Here is a 23706-nt window from a genome sequence, read left to right as displayed (position 1 = left end):
AATGGCATATTATTTTTTCATAACGATGACATGTAACATTCAAATTGAAACAGGCTATAAATTCTTTTTAGCTTTTATAAGCTGTCATTTTTCCATGCAAGATGTATTGGCCAAGGCAATGAAGACATCACAGTTTATGGGTATATATTAATTACAATTGGTTTAAATCATTTTCAACAGGCATTTTTCTTTTTTGTAATGTCAGCATCCACTGACTATTTATAAAATGAAGTGAGTCATTTTACTGTCAGACTATAAGACAGCAATCACTTTATTTTAAAAAATATGTTGCTTACAATGATAGTTCCATAGAAAAAAAATCTAGCAGCATATAAATGCATTTTTAAAAAGTAAGCACTGTATAATATAAAATCATGTTTAATAGCTTTTGAAACGACGTTTTAAAAGTTTGGATTAAATATAATTGATATATCAGCTTTCATGTGACAATTTAATACCTAACATGCCTAAAACATACAGTCATGGGGGGGGGAAGTGCACCATCTTTGAATTCTGTGGCTTTACATATGAAGACATAATAGCAATCATCTGTTCCTTAGCAGGACTTAAAATTATGTAAATGCAACCTCAGATGAACAATAGCAAATGGCATATTACACTGTGTCATGATTTATTTAGCAGAAATAAAATGAAATGGAAAAGCTATGTGTGAAAAACTAAGTATACCTTATGATTCGGTTGCTTGTAGAACCACCTGTAGCAGCAATAACTTGAAGTAATCATTTTCTATAGGACTTTATCAGTCTCTCAGTTCATTGAGGTTTGCTGGCATTTGTTGATGCACAGCTCTCTTAAGGTCCCGCACAGCATTTCAATTGTGCTGAGGTCTGGACTTTGATGGGGCGATTGATTCTATTCTTTTTCAGCCATTCTGTTGTAGATTTGCTGGTTTGCTTGGAATCCTTGTCCTGTTGCATGACCCAATTTCAACCAAGCTTCAGCTGTCAGGCAGATGGTCTCACATTTGGCTGTAGAATACTTTAGTATACAGAGGAGTTCATGGTTGACTCAATGACTGCAAGTTTCCCAAGTCCTATAGCTGCAAAATAAGCCCATATCATTACCCTTCCACCACCGTGCTTGACAGTGTGAGGTGTTTGTGCTGATATGCTGTGTTTGGTTTTTGCTAAACGTGGCACTGTACATTATGGCAAAACATCTTCACTTTGGTCTTGTCTATCCAAAGGACATTGTTCCAGAAATCTTGTGGTTTGTTAAGATGCAACTGAACTAATCTGTTCTGCCATGTGCTTTTTAGAGGGAAGAGACTTTTTCCTGGCAACCCTTCCCAGCAAACCATACTTGTTCCGTCTTTTTCTAATTGTACTGTCATGAACTTTAACATTTAATGTGCTAGTTGAGGCCTGTAGGGCCTGAGATGTAATTCTTGGGGTTTTTACAATTTGAGCACTGCACGGTCTGATCTTGGGGTGAATTTGCTAAGACATCCAGTCCTGGGAAGATTGCACCTGTCTTGAATGTTATGTTTTCCACTTTTGAATAATCTTTCTCACTGTAGAATGATGGACTTAAAATTGGTTGGAGATGGCCTTAGAACCCTTAGCCCAGTTTCATGGGCAGCAGCACTTGCTTCTCCAAGAGCACTGTGCCATATTTCCTTCTTGGCAATGTGTTAAAACACACCTGAATGCTCCAGACCAGAAAACTGCTAAAACTTTGGCTTTTATAGAGGTGGGCACACTTACTGATGATCAATTAAGCAAGCGCATTTGATTAGCAGCATCTGTCTGCTACTTGGCCTCTTAATTCCTATGGATGCAGTAATGGTGTACTTAGTTTTTCACACATGCTTTCTCCATTTTGGCTTTATTTCTGTTAAATAAATCTTGACATGGTGTAATATGTCATTTGTTATTGTTCATCTGAGGTTGTATTTACCTAATTTTAAGACCTGGTAAGGAACAGATGATTGTTGTTATGTCTCCGTATGTAAAACCACAGAATTCAAAGAGGGTGCACATTCTTTTTCCCATGACTGTACTAATATAAAAGAAATTTGTGGTACATTAGTAGCCTCAAAAAGTGTGTGTCTCACTGAATATAGGTAGCTTTTGGATACCTATATCAATATTAGAGATACTCTATAGTTCAGATTTCACTTTCTATAAGAGTTTTTCCCCAGTGAAGAATTCAGTTTTAGAGATGGGTATTCTTAGGTGGGTTTCTGTATGTTCTCTTCTCATTGGATGATTATGTTGCTCTAGTGTTTTCTTCTTTCCAGGCCTTTCAGAGTGGTGAACAAAGTTTGGGTTAATAGTAGATCCCTTGCTGGTGCAATGCTTGTTTGCTGCAAGCTATGGTTTGCCTACTAAAAACCAGCCTTGGGAAGAGGCATTCCAATGCCGCATCCCACTCCAACACAGATATCACCTGTTTTTCTCTCCTTGTCACCTTTAATAACACTTTTCTGTTACATCTGTACAAATGCTAATCATGGGTAGTGTTAGCTAGACTTACCAGAATATCACATAGATTTGCTAAAAACTGTATTAAGAAGGAACCTGGTTAGCATTAACTAGGGTTAGTGTTGGAGCAGGTGTAATATTAGGACTGCCTTCTCCCACAGATTTTTTGTACGCCAAGACCATCTTCAGGTGCCCTTCTCAATGTACCCCCACAATTTCAGGTTAGGCATATGACTTCTATGATTTTACTGTTCCATTGTTTCTGTTGCATTGTATGTGATTTTTGTGTTTAATTGTTTTACATGATTTGTAATACTGAAGGACGAGGTATGCATTTTATGTAACTGGCCACGTTCAGATAATCGAACCATAGCTTAACGAGTGAAGATATTCACAAGCTTCATGTATCCGCATGTTGCTCCTTTGCAGAAGTAAACGAACAAGCTGAGAAGCTGTAGTTAAACAGAGCTTCATGTTACATCAGAATCAGGAAGTTTGGTTAATGGCTTTTAAAGAAGCCAGGTTCTGAAAAGCAAGTGTAAGTAAGCTTTAGGTTTTGGCTCATTTGGAATCCATTAATTACTGAAAGTAATGGGAAAGTAATGGAAGTTATTGTTAACTATTGCTTCCTGGCTTGCTTCTATGTTCACATGAAGGGGGAGCAAAGGGCCTGCCTGCTGGTTACTCAAGATTCGATCATCTGAATGCAGCAATAAATGATATGAAAATGTAATTAAGGCAACAAAGGAAAGCAAGGGGGTGGGAAGGGAGTTGGTATTCTTCAGGCTGCCAAATTTGCAGACCTGAGTTTGTAGCAGGTTCACATTACATTGGCACTGGACCTTAGAATACAGTGGTGCCCCGCAAGACGAATGCCTCGCAAGACGGAAAACCCGCTAGACAAAAGGGTTTTCCATTTTGGAGGTGCTTCGCAAAACAAATTTCCTATGGGCTTGCTTCGCAAGACGAAAATGTCTTGCGAGTTCCTGCGGGGTTTTCCCCCCCCTTTTCCCCAAGCCGTTAAGCCGCTTATCAGCTGATCCGCTAAGCCGCTAAGCTGCTTAACAGCTGATCCGCTAAGCCGCTAAACAGCTGATCGCTAAGCCGCTTATCAGCTGATTCGCTAAGCCGCTTAACAGCTGATCCGCTAAGCCGCTTATCAGCTAAGCCGCTAAGCGGCTTATCAGCTGACCCGCTAAGCCCGCTAAGCCGCTAATAGTGCTAAGCCGCTAAGCCGCTAATGGGCTTGCTTCGCAAGACGAAAAAACCGCAAGACGAAGAGACTCGCGGAACGGATTCTTTTCGTCTTGCGAGGCACCACTGTACAATTATATGCATGCTTAGGAGTAAATTCTGTTGAACTGTCAGTAGGTAAGCATGCATATATATGATCTGGAAAGCAACTTAAGAACTAGGGATTGGGTACCGTGAGCACAACTAGCACCATCCTATGGTCAGTAACAATAGGTGCAACTTGTGGATCCTTGCCTGCTGAGGGAAGAGTTTGCTTGTATGTGCAATTCACTGAGTTGGCATTATCACCATTATGCTTTGCTGCCTTACTACCTATTTTGTTTCTCTCTTTGTCGGGTAGTAGAAACTTAAGCAAATAATCAAAAGAGTAGTAGAGTTAAACTCTTGCTTTGCTCTTGGCCTCTTTTGTATATGGTGAAAGGGTATCATTGTTGGAGGAAAATGTGTCAGAAGAGTTAACAGACAAACCTATTAGATCCAAGAGAAGGGCTTTAGACCTTCAGGGGGAGACAGCTGTCGCGTAGGTAGAACAAGCACAGATATACAGCTGCTTTCCTAAATGAATTAATTGCACCCAGATGGTAAATTGAGTAGTGTAAGCAATATTGAATGGAAACATTTTTTTCTAACAGAAATTATATACTGGTAGACCAGTCTATGTCTTTGCTATAACAAATGAGCCTTTTATGCAAATCATTACTAAAAGAATCCCTTTATTCATTGAGGGAGAGGTTACTTGGTTGTTGTTGCTGTTTGTTTGTGGGTACTTTAATTTAGTTTTTATCTATTTGCTTTTTTCCAGTATTGTACTGGAAGAGACGCTGTTGGATGACTTGCTAAATTTTGCAGCTACACCTAAAGGGCTTTTGCTGCTGCAGAATACAGGAACAGTAAACGAGTGTGTGACTTTCATGTTCAACAGGTTCACAAAAAACCTCCAAGTAGGTATAATCATTCACGCACACACACACACAAAACAATATTTTCATCACTTAGTTTGCCTGAGCAGTCTTTATTGCCTATGCTATAACCTTTCTCTGTTAAAGCGGAATAATGGCATCAGAATGTTAATTAGGTGATGCTTGTTAACGATACATTTGGTTATGGAATTAATTGTTTGTTCCAAAACAAACAATATATAAAAAGCACCGTTATTCTTAACTTGTATAAACTGTGTTCCTCCTGTATAGCTAAGGTGTTTGAGCCCTTGAAATTTATGGTTTGTTATAATTTGTTTGTGCTAGGTCTGTGGATTTGAAAAGTTTGGCTATGGAGCAATTGTATCGCAAGTAGCTGCAACAGCTGCAGGTGCTGTAGCTCTGCAGAGTTCAGGTAACTTTTTGTATAGATTATCATGAATAAATCTTGGTAATTAAGGCTGCAATCCTAATCCCAACTCCCGGAGAGCAAGCACCACTGAATTCAGTAGGACTTAACTCCTATTGACATAGTTAGAATTGTGTCTATAGCTTTGACTTTTGTCAGCAAGCATCAGAGCAAATAATTTATTTTATTCTATCATCCTGTCTTTGTGCTTCTGTATGGGACAGTTCAGACAGAATGCCAAACCATGGTTTTGCATTATATATTTGAAAATCTGTTTCTTCTCCATCCTCCACTTTGCAAATGCCTCCCTCCTTTGCTCGTCTGAATAAAAGGCAAGCCATGGTTTTCCAAAAGCCGTGATTTGCATCAAACAAGGAAATGAGGGAGAATTTTTTTGCAAGGGAAGGAGGGAGAGGAGCATTCAAGCCCAAAGATGCTGCCATGCTTGGTCATGTAATGTCAGATCATGATGTGGGATTCAACTAAATTGTTGTGTGCATGGGATTAAGGCTTCAACGGGGCTTCCTAAACCTGCCCTGGAGGATTGGGGAAACCCTCAGAACAGGTTTAGAGGGCTTTGGGGTTGGAGAGGTGGGAAAGTCCCATTGCACGAGCGGGCCTTGTTTCCCATGTGCACACCCCAGTGCTACATGGAATTCCACCCACTGAGGCCCTCAGTGTTCCAGAGCAAAGTCCATGTGGAACCAAACAGAGCCCCCACCTGAAATGTGGAGGTGGCTGCACCAACTGTTCCTATTATGGTGTGAAACAGTACAGATTAAGACACCATGTTAGAAATTGTGCATGTTATGAAAGAGGATAGTTTCATTAGTGAAGAGCTGTGGTAGCATTATCAGCTTAACCCTTATGGAAAGTGTTCTCAGTGTGGTTCCTGTCCAATAACGTTTGCTAGGACCTCTGCTATAAAATATAACAGAGTCCTTGTGAATAAAATACTCTCTTCCTAGGATTTATAAAAGCACTTGTTACCGAATTGTGGGGCGTTCTAGAGTGTGGAAGAGATGATGTCCGAGTAACTCATCCCAGATCAACACCAGTTGATCCCATTGATCGGAGCTGTCAGAAGGTGGTTTGAATTTTCTTTTGCACATTAATATGTGAATATAGTTTTTATCTGAAGCAGAACATTTTCCTTGGGATATTCCTTAAGTTGCTTGTAGCTTGCTGGTTGTAAATTATGTATTATGCTAAGGTAGAGTATTGGGGAAACAATAAAAGAATAGCATGGGATTGCCGTACCATGCTCTGATATGCTGTTTATTGAGGATGTGTTCTTGATAAACTTGCTAATAAGGATAGAGACTGACTCCAGAATTCAAAAAGAAAAAGAAGTGCTAACTTTGTTTAGTGTTAATATTTTGGAAGTTTAGCAGCTTAAAGAAGAGGAGCAAAATCAGTTTGAGAAGAGTTACGTATAATCGCATCAGGATTCAGTGAATACGTTTCAATCAATCAGTTTTATTATCTCGGCCAGAGGCCATAATACAGAACATAATTACTAACAACTCCAAATAAAGACAATTATCCAGAATAAAACAGTACCCATATAAAAGTCACAATCCACACTTCTTGCAAATAATCACCACCTCAACATAATTCTTTGGTAGAATTTAAACGAGCGTATCTTGAGAAATAAAAACTAAGTGACTGTTCCTACTTCATAATGTAGTTGCTGTTCCTTTGGGAAGCACCCTAGACTGCCTGCATTTTATTGTACAATCTTTTTTTCTATCTCTGTGTGATGCAGCAATATCACTCTTCAGTGATCTTACCGGTTGAGCATAGCCATGTATATTTTAAATATACATTATTCAGGCTGAGAGAGAAACTGCTATACATAGAGCTCATCCTATTTGCTCTCAGCAGCCTAGTCTATGAATGGCCATGCCTGTCCTAAAGCAGGGGATTATCCAGCCTGCTACAATGGTCTAATTGGAAAATAACGGCTGTGCTATGCTAACTCTTGTCAGTACAGTGCCATGGTGCAGAGTTACTGTACTGGAAGGTAGTGTCCCTGTAGTTAGACTTGTATTACCTCAGTCTGCCCTCCAGGTTTAAAGTGCAAATGTAGTCTGGGCTTCACTGAAGGAGATTCTAGCTAAAGGCAGCAGCGTTTGGATTTGTGGCAGCCCTCAATGCTATTTGTTTCCTTATACCTGGATTTAACCTTGCTTGATCTGCCATTTTCCCACCCCTGCTCCTATAAAGGCTAAGCCAACTGGTATTGCTTTAATGTCTGTGATTTGCAGTGGGCGTTCATTCCAGCTGTTTGCATTAGATTTCCTTTCCGCCTTCTTTTCCACAGTAGGTGCTCTGCAAATGTCTTTAATTACCTTTAAATAGCCCTGCTCTGCCTGGGATGCAAACTTACCTTTCTATTCTGTGCATCGCTACAGCTTGAAAACACCCACACTGATAGGAGTTGGTCCAATAAAAGGTCACTCTTTATATATCATATTTGTGAAAACCAAAGTAATACTAACGGCTTTTGTAACAGGCTTTAGATTTATTTATTTATTTTGACAATTTGTATAACTCAATGACAGTAGCCTCTAAGCAGTGTACAGAAGACTTGATACAATAAGACTAAAAATGTGTTAAAACTATAAAATCTGGATTCATTTAGAATGCCTGCTGGAACGAAATGCCAGTAATCATTTTGTTTACTGTGTCACCATTTCCTGCTTTAGTCTTTTCTAGCTCTGATAAACTTGTTATCCTACCCTGCTGTTTACGAACTGATAGGTGATCAAGCGATACCTAATAAACCAGAATATTCTCTCCGTGAAGTTCCTACAGATATTATAGTAAGTAGCTTGGCTTTCAATCCTTTTTGAAAAGCTCTTTTGAATGGTTATATTGCTCTGATTGAAACAAGCTCTCTTTGAAAATGGATTTAATGTTTTCTTATTGCTTTAACTTTATAATTTTGTATCTCCTTTTGACAATCATGAGTGGTTTACAAATCTGTTCAATAAAAATAAGAAGCTTCATATGGGTTTGGTGTTCTATTGCTGCTTAGGTTCTAAGTACATTTTCAGCATTTCTTTCTTGCATGCAGCATGAGGGCAGTATATGCACAGTGTCCTCAGTGTGAATCTATTTTTCCTACAGTCATAGGAAAATGTAATACTTAAATAATAATCTGCAGATGCTGCTTTCTCTTGTCTAAAGACAAATCTCTTCTTTCAAGTGTAAGCAATGGATTTGATTATAATAAAATTATTCTTTATATCATATAAAATCTGTATATGTATAAAAATCTTTTGCATATCTAAAGAAATATAGATATATTTAATTATAACCAATGTCAAAGTAGAACAAGAGCCACAATTTTGGCACCTGTGTGTGCCAGCCTGCCTAGCAGCACCTCTTATGGTTCTTGAGAAAGGGTTCAATAAGATTCCTTCAAAAATCCATGATGCTCAAGACACGCTTTGCTCATCCTGTTCAGGTTGTGTTTGCATTGGTTCGGCCTTTCCTCATGCCCCCTCAGACATGCCCACATTTCATTGGATGCCAGGATTGGACACCCAGCCTCCTACTCTGAGCAGAGGAGATGTGCAAAGAGCTTTCCTCTGTGAGTGAGCATGGTGGTGACTGATGCACATGCCTTTTCTTCATTAATAGGGAAGGCTTGAATGCTTTTTGTATTCCTGCAATTCCTCAAATTTGCATATGCACCCACTGCCTCAAAAAGGTTGACGTTCCCTGAACTGGAATGTGTTTTTCCTTTTCTTGGTCTTATACCCATGGCCCACTTGAGATCCAGGGTACAGACATTACTGTGTTTGGTGTTGCTGTGCTTTATGCCATCCCTGAAGGTACCGTATTTTTCGCCCTATAGGACGCACTTTTTCCCCTCCAAAAATGAAGGGGAAATGTGTGTGCTCTCCAGGCTTCGCGGACCTCTCCGCAAGCAGCGGAAGCGCTCCCGCTGCTTGCGGAGAGTTGCCTGGATGCCGAAGCCTGCGCGCGCTGAGCTCAGCACATCCAGGCTTCGCGGACCTCTCCGCAAGCAGTGGGAGCGCTCCTGCTGCTTGCGGAGAGTTGCCTGGATGCCGAAGCCTGCGCGCGCTGAGCTCAGCGCGTCCAGGCTTCGCAGACATCTCCGCAAGCAGCGGGAGTGCTCCCGCTGCTTTCGGAGAGTTGCCTGGATGCCGAAGCCTGCGCGCGCTGAGCTCAGCGCGTCCAGGCTTCGCGGACCTCTCCGCAAGCAGCGGGAGCCAGCGCTCGGCTCCCACGGCTTGCAGAGAGCTGCCTGTTTGGGGGCTGGGGTCGGGGGAAGCTCGGGCCTCCCCCGCCCCAGCCCCGCGCCTGGGGGGGAAATAATTTTTTTCCCTTTATTTCCCCCCCAAAAAACTAGGTGCGCCTTATGGGACGGTGCGTCCTATAGGGCGAAAAATACGGTAATTTAAACCATAAAGGCATCTGTGACCTTTCTTTTTTGAGGGCAGTTCCTGAATCTTGGGGATGGCTCTTCCCACTTCCAGTGATGCATATGTGGGCTGTCTGGTCAAGCAGATGTCTGCCTGTGTTGCCATCGCTGTAGATGATTTTGGTGTAAATGGTTCTTTTTGGATTTCTTCATTCTGTTCTGTTGCTCTTCCTTTTGACCGGAACACTTATCTTGGTGTAATGTTGATCAAGTTGCATTGGGTTGTTTCACGACAGTTTTATACTTCTATCCCTCTGTAGTAGGACATAGATGAGTTCTATGTGACTATAGCTGGTTTCTTTTAAGCAACATAACAAATATCTAAACATTGTAAAATAAAAAACAAAAGCAAATCTTATACAAAACAAGGATCCATCAAAATACATCAATATAATACAACAGCAAAATACAGCAACAGAATGCAACATAATTGCAATATTATCTTTAAAACACACACACACCAATATTGCAGAAAAGTATCCTTATAATGAATAATACAAATCAGGAATTCAAGAACCATACTTGGATACTGCTCATTCAGCCATCACACTTTCTTTGCACACGTTATACCACTTCATCCACTCAATTCTTACTTCAGCTGAACACTATAAACATTTAACAAGCAAAAACCATGTATTGTACAAATCTAACTGGTGAAAAGCCAATCACCTGCCCTGCTCTCCAAAGATGGTAAGGGAGGAAGTAGATACAGCTGTGTGTGCTTTGCAACCCTGCTCTGTGCCCAGAACCTAGCCTGCTACTCTCTGGTGCAGTGAAGGGCATTACTTTGTCATCAGGTTGAAATAAAATTCTACTGCTAGTCTGACCATGCAATATGCTATCTTGTCTTTTGTCTCAGGTAGCACAATGTCTATGATCTCCCCTGCTACCATGGCAAGCACACTATGACTCTCATTTAAGGAAGGGTTGTTGCTCAGTTGCATCTGCTTTCCATATGGAAGGCCCCATGTTCAATTCCTGGTATCTCCATATGGGGCTGGGAAGGACTCCTGCTTGAAACCAGGAGAGCTGCTGCCAGTCAGTGCAGACAGTACTGAGCTATATGGACCAATGATCTGACTTGAAATAAAGAGTATAGTGTCAAATCCCCTTTGGCTATTCACATTTATTCTGGGGTTTTGGGAAAGAAACTGGAAACCTTACTCTTGGCTGCTGCAGCTGGGCAAAAGTGTTTTTGCTCAGTGTAGACGGAGTTGGTTAGCTGTTCGAGGTGTCAAAGTACTTTGGATGTAAGATCAAATCAAAAGATGTTGCCAAGTTTCTATTCTTGGCGGATTACTTACACTCTCACATTAGCAAGGTTGTATAAATTTACTTGTTTAAGGAAGTAAACTTCCAATTAGGAACACTTTTCCTTTATAGGAATGCTATTCTATACTTATTCACTGTGTTTTCCCCAGATGTACACATAGATTTAAAGATAAATGCACTGGGTATTAAATACATGTAGAGTATCTGATAATGACTATTTTTATGATTCTGTTTTCACTTGAGTCAGAGAAACTGACTGGAATGAAATGGGGAAAATACTTACTTTTTAAACACAAGAACAGTTTGCTGAATTGCTTGTTGCCAGTTTAAGAGCTATTTGTGAGGAAATGTAACAACCAAATCATATACTTGTCCATATACTTTAAAAATGTGGTTTAATAAAAATGGTTGAGTAATAATGTTGTCTACTCAAAGTGCTCGTCACATATTAATAAAATTGGTGCTTATATTTCAGGATATCATTGACAGGCTTATAATTGTGAACACAGAAGCTAAAATTCATTCATTGTTCAATTATGAACAGTCTCATATCTTTGGCCTGAGGTAAGATACTAAATTTTCTGATTCACTTAAGGTAAAATAATCAGCTAGTTTCTTCTGTTCTGCAGTGCTGACTTGGTAAAATGCTTATGAATCGGGCCAATATGAAAATGAGGGTAGAGGTATCTGTGAGTGAAATATACAGGTTGAGTGCTGTATGGCAATGAAGACCAATATACAGTCAGGGAAAATAGACTATGCACAAATGAAGTATTTCCACTAGACAACTTTTATTGTACCCAAGTTCATATGAGGCTTAGAGAAAATCCTCTCAACGCAAATCTTTGGTGTCCCCACCCCCCATTATATTGTTTATCATAGGTTGCTTTGGGGGGTTGGAAATCTTAGCTGCTTGGGATGCAGTCTACAATTTTTGCTGTGCTGACACAATAGAAAGAACTTAGGCACTTAAACCATTACTCCTTGCTGTCTCTTGTTGGATGAGGAAAGAAATAGGATGCTGAAATTTTAATCAAGAGCTGCAGTGATTTTGACTGATGTTTTGTAGCTTATTGGCTTTATACAGTCTTGGATCTTTGAATGTCAGGTCAGGGGTTTCCTGTGCCTGGTTTGATGAACACAATCTTTTTGTTAATTTTTTTTAAGCGTTTATATACTATTTAACGTTACAAAAATCTCTAAGCTGTGCATAGTGTAACAAACAAAGAGTAGATTATTAAACCAAAAAAGCACAAGCTAAACCAGTAAAACAGCAATATTAAAAAGTATAACAGTGAGAGAAAAAACTCTTGAAGATTCAAACATGTAAAACAGGGTCCAGTCTTATGGGTTAGTGGAAGAGAAGTTTTCACATCTGAAGCAACTGATGATTGCGTGCTTCGTGTATGGCAAAGGGAAGGGCATGTAGGACCGTGAAAACAGGATACGCCCGGGAATTCCCAGACATATGGCAACCCTATTCACCCTTCCGTTGCAGCTCCCAGCACACACCCTGAAAATTGGCTTCAAAGGGTTGGGGGCCCCTCCAGAGCAATGTGAAAGGTAGCTTGGAGAAGAGAAAATTGGCAAAAATGGGTTCCTCCTCCTTTTCAGTTAGTGGGGGTTTCCAGTGGACCAAAGGCCCTTTGGGAGCTCACAGACATCAGCTGGGTAATAAATGACAACAACAATAGCAATGACTATAATAATAATAATATACTAAGCCAGGCAGTCTTTCAGACAACCTGGTCCTGAGTTGTTCAGGGCTTTATATATGTTAACAAGTTAATCAGCAGGACGCTGATTAAGGATGCTTCAGTAGTTACTGTCTTTTGCTAGCACAGAATGAAGAAGTTTATTCCTGCTCAGTGCACTCGCTTTTACCACTTTCTGTAGGTCAGTTTCTTTCACTTCTGTGTGAAGTGAAAGTGTGATTCCTAGCTGCTGTAATTTTAGACTTGTGCCATGTGCTGTGCTATTCTGGTCCTCCGTCTGTCCCCAATATCTCTCTATTTCTTCTGCCTCAGATTGGAAGGTGTTGTTAGTATGTGGCAGACCCTGTTCCCTGTTCCTGACAAATTTCCTTTGCTGAAGTAGATCAGCTTCAGTAGAGCTTGTTTGACAGTTGTGAGTTTACATCTAACGCAGCAACGTGTCAGAGGGAGGAGGACTCATTGGAGGGCCAGATCCACATATTAGAGCTGTTTCCCACCATATCTCAACCCATGTCTGAAACAATGCTAACACAATTATTTTATGCAAAATAATTATAGGAAAGAGACTGCCAAATCCAGTGTCAGTTCTAACATCTCTCTACATTATAGCAATGAAATTTACTATGCTAAAGCAGTGAAACAATACTATATGCTGAAGCATTTCTCAGAGATTATTGTAATTTGTGTTCTAAAATTTATACCTCATCTGTCAACATCATAGCTTACAAAAAGGGTTTAAAACAATTTAAAGCATAACTAAATTGCAGTAAAACCACCATAAAAACTGAGACAGTAGGCCACTGCAATGATGGTCAGCTGTTGTTGGACTTCTGGTCTTATCATCCCTGACTACTGGCTATGTTGACTGGGGTTGCTGGGATTTGGAGTCCAGCAGCTTCTGGAGGACTAAAGGTTCCCTGTCCCTAGTCTAGCTGCTCTAACATGTTTATCACAATAAACCTGTCTCAAATAGGAAGTGAATGTTGCTATATCTTCTCAGAGAGTATTTACAGTCCTGTGGTTTGTTTTTCCTTTTTTTGCAGTAGGATTTTTTAATAGGTTTCACATTAATACACGTGAAAGAATTGTATTCCTTATGGTCTTAATCTCAGTGGTCCACAACCAAGTCATCAGATGGATATTGCAAAACATTGATATCCCTCAAGTCTGGTGAAAGGCAGGCGCCCTTTTGAGTTTTCTTAAACAATTCTCAAAAACAATTTTCCCAGGGGAAAGCCTTCACTGCTTGCTTCCCTTTCTCCTAAACTTATCATTGTCTGTTGGGGAGGCCTGTATGCTAGGGAATCTGAGAAATGAAGTTCCCAATGGATCTTGGCTCAAAAGGCAGCAGTTTCCCAAGCTCTCTAGCTGCAGTTAATTAACACTCAGGAGAATGTGTAGCTTTCCCCTAAAGAAACTAGCTCATCGTGTTCTCAAGAAAATATGTGCAAGTAGTTGTCATTAGGTTATGTGCCTGTCCTTCTTCTGAACATATAATGAGAAGCCTCAGGTTAATTTTAGCTTTTTATTTGTACCTGAAGTGCCACAAGATTTTCCATTAGTGCATCAAGAGTTTAAATTGGATTCTCTACTTTGAAGATACATTATCTGGATTAAAACCTTTATTCTCTTCCAGTAATCTTAGTACCTGTCAACTCTAGTTTTTAATAACGTTATTTTGGTTCATTTCCTGTATTAGATGCTTCATAGTTGCTCATGCTCTCAGGAGAAGCACAGGGAAGCAGCTCTGTACTCGCCTTTCTTTGCAGATCCAGAACAGGGGGGTGGGTAGAATCAGGCTCACAAACCACAACCAGTTCCTCTTAGATTTTGAGAAGACTGAGGTCCAAACTACTTATAGCATTATCATATAATTTCTCTTTGTAGATCAGTTCTTTCTCACAGAGTCCCTGATCCAAATTGGGAAGCTGGTTTGATAGGAAGGTGAGCCTGCTGCTGTAGTCCCTGTCTAGTTTGCACACAAACTTCGCTTGGGAATATGCTTCTGTCAGCCAAAACTTAGTTAATTTTCAATCAGTGTATTACCTATAGGTTTTTTAAAAAAAACATTTACTGCAAATTATACAGGATATTGCAGTCATTCTAATTTTTGTTTTGGAAAACAAAACAGATTGTATTTTCCTCCAGTTTCTCTATTGGAATTGGAATTATGTTGTGTAAACAATCTTTAGCAATAGTTTTAGGGAACTGTATCTTTTAAACGAATGTACCGTGTTCTACAGAATCTGAGTATTGTCAATGGAGGAGGATAAATTAACATGTCATATGTTAATGAGGGGGTGGAAATCCCTGTTTTGTTATATATTCACATCTGGTCTGTTTCCAGTGGCATTAAAACCTGACTGTACGTACAGGAAACAAATAATTAAGTAAAACATTCATGTCACAATCTGTACATAAGCACATCAATTTGCATTTGTTTTTAAATTTCAAGCAACACTTGAAATCTTGAAAAGCAAGATTAACAGAAGTTAACAGGAAAAAAATGGAAAGACCTAAAATAGCATGGCTAGCAGAACAAGTACAGTAAATGGAAATAGTTCCTTTGAACTGCATTAGATTTGCAATATGAAACCGCCATTACTGATATCAGATACAGAACAGAGGGCTAAATAATAGTGTCACATTTTCCATACCTTTTGAAACAACTAGGGAGCATTGGCTATGAGCACAAAAGAGCAATCAGGGTTTTTAGTCCTAGACCAAGGGATAAAGTGGTGACCAGGAGCTATTTCACAAGTTACATAGAAGATGTGCATCTGTTAGGAGCTCATGAAAGTGCAGTATAATTCATGCAAAGGCATTTAGTGTGGATAACGTGGATAGAAAATGGTCTGGATTAGTGGGTTAAAGTATTCTAGTTTTAATATCAATGGGTGCTTTGTTTCCTTTGTTTGCTAGTAATATTCAAATTAAACTGTCAAAGGCATGCCATGCAGAAAAGGGCATTTGTGTATGAAAAATTATTTTGATATCACACTGATTTTCTGAATGCATCATAATGTTTCTCCCCACACTGATTACTCATAAGTAATTCATAATAATCTTTTCATACTAAAAATGTTTTAGAATGACATGATCATCAGTAATGAAAATATGAATGCTTCTCTTTTCTCCTATAAATCTTTATGAAAGCTTTAAATGTCTCAGTATTGATTTTATTAATCTCTCTGTATCACTTCTTGAAATATACTAACGAATGAATGCTTGTCCTGAAGACTATGGAGAATAATTTTATGAATAAAACATTCAAGCAAATGAATAGGCTTTTGAAACTAAAAATAGTTATTACTACATTGCCTCTAGTAGCTTTGTTTTTCAGCAGCCGAATGAGAAAGAAGGCTGGGTCCACTGCAATATTATGTTGGGCTCTTCTTCCACCTATTCATGAAATGGAGCATTTGGGTTACATGGCATGGATGAGATAAATTTGGACAAACCAGCCATGTAAAATTCAGTGCAATTCTGTATATGTCTACTTAGGACTAAATCATATCGCCTACTCCCATATAAGTGGGTATAGGATCGCAACACTGGGAAGGCAATTTTCTTTCATAAAGGGACCAAAGGTTGTTTCCATGCTAGCTTGCTTGCATTGTTGCCATCCTTGGTTCATTCATTTTTTTTCAGAGAAAATGGGTGGCATTGTTGGGATGTTGTTACTTCCTTACATTGTGCACTCCCTTTTCTGGCAAAATTTCCGCTGATTTTTTTGGTATATAAATTAAAACACAACTGGAGGACGCACCCTGTCTGGTGTGGACATCCCAAAGGGTATTCATCACTCCTGGGCTTTTAGATACAAGCTTCCTAGTTTCAGGTTTTTGTTTTGCTTCTTTCTGTTTTGTGTAGCAGTGGGCTCACTGATGAATAGTCTGTACAGTGGTACCTCCGGTTGCAGACAGGATCCGTTCTGGAGCTCCGGTCGGATCCCAAGGTTTCTGCAACCGGAGGGACCGCTTCTGCACATGTGCGCACGGCAAAAACCCAGAAATATACCTCCGGGTTTGCTGCTTACGTATCCCGAAGTTTACGTAACCAGAGGGACACGTAAGCCGAGGTACGACTGTAAATTGTTTCTATAAAGCCTTTCTACATTGTTCCCTATCAGTTTCTGTTCCTATTGCAGAAAGGAGCTTTGTATAGTAAAACAATGTTGTTGTATAAAAAATAGAAGAAAAAAATAAAAGGAAGAACTGGTAATTAAAGCCCATTCTCCCTGGAACAAAACTGACAATAAGAAATTGACAGTCAGTTTAGCAGTATTCAGCAAGAAGCAATAAAAAGGCAGTGTGCACATGCAAGAATATAATAGAAATACCTTGACTGTAGATAACAGTGTTGTTTCGAATGGTGTTCTAGGATAGGTCAGTGGTATTCTACATGCAAACCATATGCTGTGTCCCAGGTTCCTAATTCTGCTTTGTATTACAGCAGTTAGTTTGTTTCTTTTTTTAAAAAAAAGAACTCAACTCCAAAATATTTAAACTTGTGTAGTGCTGCTCTGCATTTCCCATAACTTGTAATGTTCTGATATTTCAAAATATTACATTCTGCAGGTTATTAAATGTGCTCTGCTGTGATCTAGATACACTTCTACTTTTAGAATCTCAGTATAAGGTATCAGAAGTGCTCTTAGATGCCCAAAGAGAAAATACCATCTACATTTCTGAAACTTCTCGGTAAGGAATATTCATTGAAAAAATGTATCACCCCACTCTATAGTTCTGTGTAATCTTTACTTGGAGCTTTTCACATAAACCCACAGCCTTACCCTCCAAAAGAAAAATATCAGTGGAGAAGGCAGCTCTGCTAATAACAATAACAATAACAATAACAATAATAATATATTAATGTATGGCTTCATTGAGTTAAGGGATTTGGCATGAGACTCTTTTTTTCATTTGTTGGGGATACAAAAATTATGGTATTGAAAGCATGAAAATGGGTTGTGTTTATTGTCCTCATTGTTGTGCCACTTGAACTGTTCTTGGAAGTTTTATCTGATGACTACATATCGCTACATATCGTTCTTTACTACTTGGCTGCATACAGTCACTAGGAAGCATGCATGAAGGGGTACAACCAACATGAGGCAGAATGAAAATCCCTGATGTATTCACAATCTTTATTGACCTGGCAAGGATGGGAATAATTTGTAAGCTTGCTACTCCTTTGAAGTAACTATTCGTTAACCACAACCCATTTTTGGCTTCTGTGTTGTAATTTGATCTTGGGAAGTGCTGATATATTATCTCAAAAACCATTAGGGCTGGTCAGTGCACAATAAATAAATACTGAATGCCATAAAAAGAGTAGTTTGTATTATATTCTGGTCAGAAAAGACTAAGCAAAGCACACATAGTGCATTCCCTTCTACCTCTGAATTCCCCTGAATCCAGTGCCAGGATTTTGTTACCTTGTTCAAAACTGCAATTCAGTGTCCATGCTAACAACCGAACTTGAAGTACTTTCTCAGTAATCTAGCTCTTGAGAATCATGAGACTCACGACAATTTTCACATGCAATTCAATTTTGTTTTGTTGCAGAGACTTTATAATTGATGGCCTATCAGTAGAGAGAAACCATATTCTTGTTAGAATAAATCATGTTGGTGGACCAACGGAACGGATCTTGCCTCCAAGAATATTGCATAAGGTTGTAAACGTGCTTTTCAATTTTCTTCACATTTAGCCTCTCTGGAGATAAGTGCTGCAGACTGAGATTTATTTATTATTTCTACCATTTATTTAGAGCTGATTATTCCATTGAACCTCTGCTGACTAACTGCAGCTATTGCCCTTTGAGTGGGCTTAAAAGAGTTGTTCTGTGTAATCATCCTGACTCATTACACTGATAGCATTAAAGTACAGTGTCAAGTGCACTATGTTTTATATGTGGGTAATGCATGAAATATCTGAAGATTACCTGTAAGTACAGAGTGCAGATTCTTCAAACGACAGAATGAAATAGACAAGCCATCAGTAAGTTATAACATCACTTTATTATTGGTGGTTCTCCCTTAGGGTGATGATCCATATCCTTGGCCCATGTTTTCATCATATCCTTTACCAACATGCTATCTTGCTGAATTTCCAAGAAAAACTGACACAAGGCAAGGTATAATATGTTAGTTTACTGGAGTAATGTATGTGAAAAGCACAAATATGTATTTTAGATTAATTTGTGGTTGTGTGTTAGTCTGTGCATAAATCTTGGTATGTTTTGTTTTGAGGAACCCTTTTGAAAGGCTCACGAGGGTAAAGAATATGAGCTGAATGAATCTGTAGGGCAGCTGGAGTTTACCATATTCCTTTGGGATAGTTTTTTCTTATTTGTATCTCTTGATTTTCTGTTTGCATTGCTTGGTTTGTATTTTATCATTGAGATGCAATATGGATCTGTATTTATTCACATTTGAATCATAAGGTGTTGTCACAAAAAGGGTAGCTCCAAGCAAAATCCCTTGTGAAAGAGAGAACACAGTAGGTGCAGATATTTATGTCCAGGCAAACAGTACAATAACGGCATGCATTTCAAACACTTAAGGCTCTTTAGAGGATAAAATAAAAGTCTTTGTGGAGCTTAACTCTACAAATCAAGGAATTTTACTGAATGTATCCCATGTCCCATAGGCAGCATTTATTCCCCAAAGAAGAGTCTTACGCATTCAAAACCTGCCAGGATTGCATGGTTTATCTGTGTCTACTGTGCTTTTCCCTTTCAATTCTAAGATGCACACATTATCCATTAGGCTTAACGTTTTTGTTAATATACATGTATATTACCAAGTGTTAAATTGAACACAGGATGACTTTTCACTTGTTCCTTGAATTTAATACAAACACAGCAGGGTTTTTATAATAAAAGCAATCAGATACTGGGACCCAATTCCTTTACGTATGAAAATCAAACTGAGGGAAAACAGAATATGGGAACAAATTAGTTTTCCCCTCCCACCCGATAACCTATAAAGGAAACTCAGTTTTGTTCTAGAAAACCTTTCCCTACCCTAGTACTTTCTGCCTGGGGTTGAGTCAGGGCTGTCAAAATGAGGCAACTGCCTCAGGTGACAGTAGATTATAATCCTATACTTTGCTTAAGCAGCCACGTTTCTTGGTGTGGCCCTGAATTGAATCTTTCTCCTAACAGACACAGTCTTAAGTTTTCTAAGTTATTCTTGTTAAGTACTTTCCAGTCTTCTACATTATTGCCACCTTTCATTCTCGTAAAAGGAAGGGGCAATCATGTAGAGTCAAAAAGTGGGATCCTGAGAAGCATGATAAGACATATAGAATACCTTACACTTACAAATAGATATAAACAAAAGGTGTTGAAAGTAGGAAATGAATAACTATTCCTCCTTGGCAGTGGGAACAAGTCATGATCATACAGGGAGAAAGGGCCAGAGGAGTTTCATCACCAACGACGATCTAATCTGCGCAAGAAGCTTCTTTTTCCCTGTGCCTGGCTACATGAAGTGAACATTAGATGAAGAACTAAATTAGGCTTGTGCCAGTGAGGGCCTTTGAGAAATGAAGCCTTCTGGTGTAATTACTTAGCATTTGAATGTGCATATGGAATAGATTGGAAGAATTGTACTAGTTGAACAGCTTTGTGAAATACTCTGGGTTGGTCAAATGAATTCCAGTGACGGGAAAACAATTTAAGTATAAATTATTAAAGTCCAAACACCAGTTTAAAATGCATTTTATGCAGTGAAAGAAACAGAAAGCAAATATTTTCTATTTAATAAAAAAAGGCTAACGGCATTTGCAAGTGATGATTTCATTTAGGAAGTTGAATATTAACTAGGATACTAAAATGCTGAAATGAAGCAGGAATAATAAGTATCTTAAAGAACCAAAGTTTTTAAAGTCTGACTACAGAAATGTTTTATTGTGTATACTTAAAATGAATTTAGGCAATTTTAAAGCCTAGAAACAGGTACGATATTGCACAAACAAGAACTTGGTAGAGGATGATAGCAGGGAGAAATTATCTTGATCACTTTGATATTTACAATTAAGAAATTCACTGAAAGCTTTTGGAGGCTCATAAAGAGCTATTTCTAAGCACCTGTTTGTAAAAAGCAGGACTTTTAATTTCAGGAAAATGCTGTTACTATGGTAATATTTAGTAATTCTAATACTGCATGAAGTTTAAATAGGCAGAGCAGCCAGGTGGGAGGGGAGTGCCTCCCAGCCCCCATCTGCTGCTTGAGCCAAGCAACTCACCTTCACAGTCCAGTCCTCTTATGAACAGTGAACATCTTTTTGTATTTCCTTGTATAGGCGCTTTATTGGTTTGAGGCAGACTTACCAAGTTCTTCACTGATTGTTGTGATCATTTAGGCAAAAGTAAAACCATAGCTTTCATAGCAATATGTTCATCTTCATTTTAGATGGCGATGCTAGCAAGCTTGCATGTGCTTTAAATAATCCAGATAAACCGCTGGAATTGATTGAAAATATTCAAAGACAGTTTTGTGAAATCATGGAAAACAAACCTACTGTTATGAGTGGAACCAGTAAGTATAATTATTTTTAAAGGGAAACTGCTTATCCTTGCTATGTTATATTGAGTTACAGATAGGTAGCCGTGTTGGTCTGCCATAGTCAAAACAAAATTTTTTTTTCCCTTCCAGTAGCACCTTAAAGACCAACTAAGTTAGTTTTTGGTATGAGCTTCAGTGTATCTGAAGAAGTGTGCATGCACACGAAAGCTCATACCAAAAACTAACTTAGTTGGTCTTTAAGGTGCTACTGGAAGGAAAAATTTTTTTTTGTTATGTTATATTGATGATTCTTTATAGTGAGGTATGATGGAGGACTGTCAAAGGGGAAGACATGCCATTTAAACCAGCTTGCATTATATGTTGCTATGTCCTAAATTGGTTGGAATATGCCTGTCTCAAGCGACAATTGAGGTGAAGTCAAACTGTTGCTGGGTTGTAGCGCTTGCTGTGGCTGTAGAGACAGATGTGGGAGAGACATGTTTTGTTGCATCTGGGGCAGATGAAGGCATCCAGTTGTGCTGCAGCAGATGCACCATGGCATTTCTTCTCTCTGCACTCCTCCCACGGTTATTTTTCCTCTGCTCTATGGGGAGCTGGATTCCAGCACCAGGCCCATTGGTAGACCAACTCTGTGTTCCAAAGATGTCTGCAAATGTGACACGAAGCCTGACAGCATCAACTCCGCCAGACCGGAATCCCTTGCAGACAACTGCAGTGCCTGGAGACATCATGTATCCATAGCAGTATATCCTAAACACTCCTCTAAGAATCCCTGACAGAGTTACTCCAAATGAATTACTACATCAGAATAATACATTATTTAGGCAATGGCTTCCCAAAGTGGTTGATATTGATGTGAATGTGCAGGGGCTGAATAAAAGATCTAGAATTTCAAAGTAGGTCAGAAACGGCCTAGGGGTGGAAAAGATTGCCACAAGGGACAGTGTGGAAATGCAACAAGCCTCAGGAGTAAAGAACATTAATATGTACAGAGTGCATCTCCCTTGCCAGTGAGGAGCCTCTGTATTTACCGTAATAGATGATTTTACAGTGTGACAGTATTCCTTTTTTCCCCCCATTTTATGATTCCTAGTAATGGTGATTGGTGGTTTAAAAAGGTTGATTATACATTGATATTTCTGGATGTCATTTCATTTGCATCCCTATGAATTTGGGTTGGGGGTCAGTGACAACTTTATAAGCTCGTCAAGGGGTCAGTGAACTCAGATGTTGGTGAAAGCCTGCTCTAGGCAAACCTGTGTTTGCAAATATGACTTTGGGAAGTATCCATGAAAGAATGAAAAACAATCGTACTCAGATATGCTGTGTGCATAGAACATAGAACTCTTCTCCCATTTAGAGCTTTCTTACTCATTTAAATGAGTAAGACAAGTGCAAAAGACTTCCGTGGAGAGCTTGGAAAGTTTCCTGCTGAGATGCAAAAGGAAGCAGGTAGCTGTGTTGGAACGCCTTTTGCACAAAGGAGGACAGAAACTCTTAAAGTGCATTGACCTTTACTGCAAGATGAAGGCCAAACTTCCCTCCTCAGAACCTCTATATAGAAGAATGTAGGCAGTGCAATCTAATTACAGCTAATTTTCTTTATGTTGAAACTGTCTAACAAATTCTGAAGTAATCCTTAGAGGATCCAAGGATAACAAACGATTCCCTTTCAGTTTACACTGAATAGATTGTCAGAGAAGCCATTAAAATTTTAATTTAAACCAGGAATGTTGTTATGAATACAAAAACAGAATGCCTGTTTTGAATTATTTTTGCCATGCTTTTGTGAATAAACATGTGGTTGTATAGACAGCTTTAGGCTGCAATCCTGTAACGCACTTACCTGGGGGTAAGCCTCAGTGAGGCTTTCTTCTGACTGCATATGTAGTAGATTACACTGTTAGTTGCCTGTAGGCTTTAATTTTGGTTCATTTTCTACTCACTGTTGTGCTGTGGTAAGATTCAATCCACACTCAGCCATGAAGCTCACTGGGTGCCCTTGAGCCACTCACTGTCTTTCAGCCTTTCCTCTCCCGCAGGGTGATTGAGAGGATAAAATGGAGTGGAGCAAGCTACATATGCCACCTTTGGAAAGGCAGGGTATATGGGAAACAAACAAACTGGTTGATATAGTTCTGCATTTTACTTTGTGGCATTTTAATATTATTTTTTTATTTTATTGTTACAAAATTGTGTGCACCCTAATCACAAAACGTGACATGATTTCTTTTTTAAAGGAAATTTTGTGGCATTGATGCTTTAATCATTGTGGTTTTATTGCAGATTTGGCAGAATTAATGGAAATGTTTGTCTTGCATCTTTCTGAAACACCATCAGAATGCTACTTCACCAGCAGAGAATGTGAAGGTAATTTTCTTCTCTCATGTTGTTTTTTTCTGGCTTGCAATGGTCAACTGAAAGGTAACTGCCATACTTCTGGCTTCTGAGCCTCCCTCAGTGGCACTGAATGGAATAGGTAGAAATAGCAGGCTCCTTTCTCTTGATCTGGTTTGACCCAGCTGACCTTCACTTTTTGACTGAAAAAGAAAAGCAGGCTATAATTATAATTAATACATTATAATAGGAGGATGGCACATCTTGGCATTTTATGATGTAGTGATGAGGTTTTCACCTTTCTCATAGCAACATGCATAGGTTGTAGAATATTGAGTTTGCTATTTTATTCTAAAC

The 23706-nt window shown here is 39.1% G+C and overlaps 1 protein-coding gene across 6 annotated transcripts in view; it reads left to right on the top strand.

The window, feature by feature from the left end:
- TBC1D32 (TBC1 domain family member 32) overlaps positions 1 to 23706 on the top strand; it is a 65951-nt gene that overhangs the window by 22175 nt on the left and 20070 nt on the right. For 4 of the 6 annotated variants that reach the window (XR_014546885.1, XM_083608494.1, XM_083608496.1 and 1 more), the window contains 11 exons: positions 2609 to 2668; positions 4504 to 4642; positions 4946 to 5033; positions 5996 to 6114; positions 7739 to 7855; positions 11234 to 11322; positions 17054 to 17176; positions 18044 to 18152; positions 18521 to 18614; positions 20899 to 21024; positions 23299 to 23382. Coding sequence is in view for 4 of the 6 variants with exons in the window: in XM_083608494.1 (XP_083464620.1) it covers positions 2609 to 2668; positions 4504 to 4642; positions 4946 to 5033; positions 5996 to 6114; positions 7739 to 7855; positions 11234 to 11322; positions 17054 to 17176; positions 18044 to 18152; positions 18521 to 18614; positions 20899 to 21024; positions 23299 to 23382 (1148 nt within the window). In the remaining 2 variants the exon portion in view is untranslated. The remainder of the gene's footprint in view (positions 1 to 2608; positions 2669 to 4503; positions 4643 to 4945; positions 5034 to 5995; positions 6115 to 7738; positions 7856 to 11233; positions 11323 to 17053; positions 17177 to 18043; positions 18153 to 18520; positions 18615 to 20898; positions 21025 to 23298; positions 23383 to 23706) is intronic. The other 2 variants (XR_014546884.1, XM_083608495.1) reach the window with 1 other exon arrangement.

This window comes from Podarcis filfolensis (assembly GCF_964270895.1).
Source record: "Podarcis filfolensis genome assembly, chromosome: 3".
NCBI lineage: Eukaryota > Metazoa > Chordata > Lepidosauria > Squamata > Lacertidae > Podarcis > Podarcis filfolensis.
Note: the sequence above shows the minus strand (reverse complement) of the source record. Positions and strands in the feature narration are given on the sequence as shown.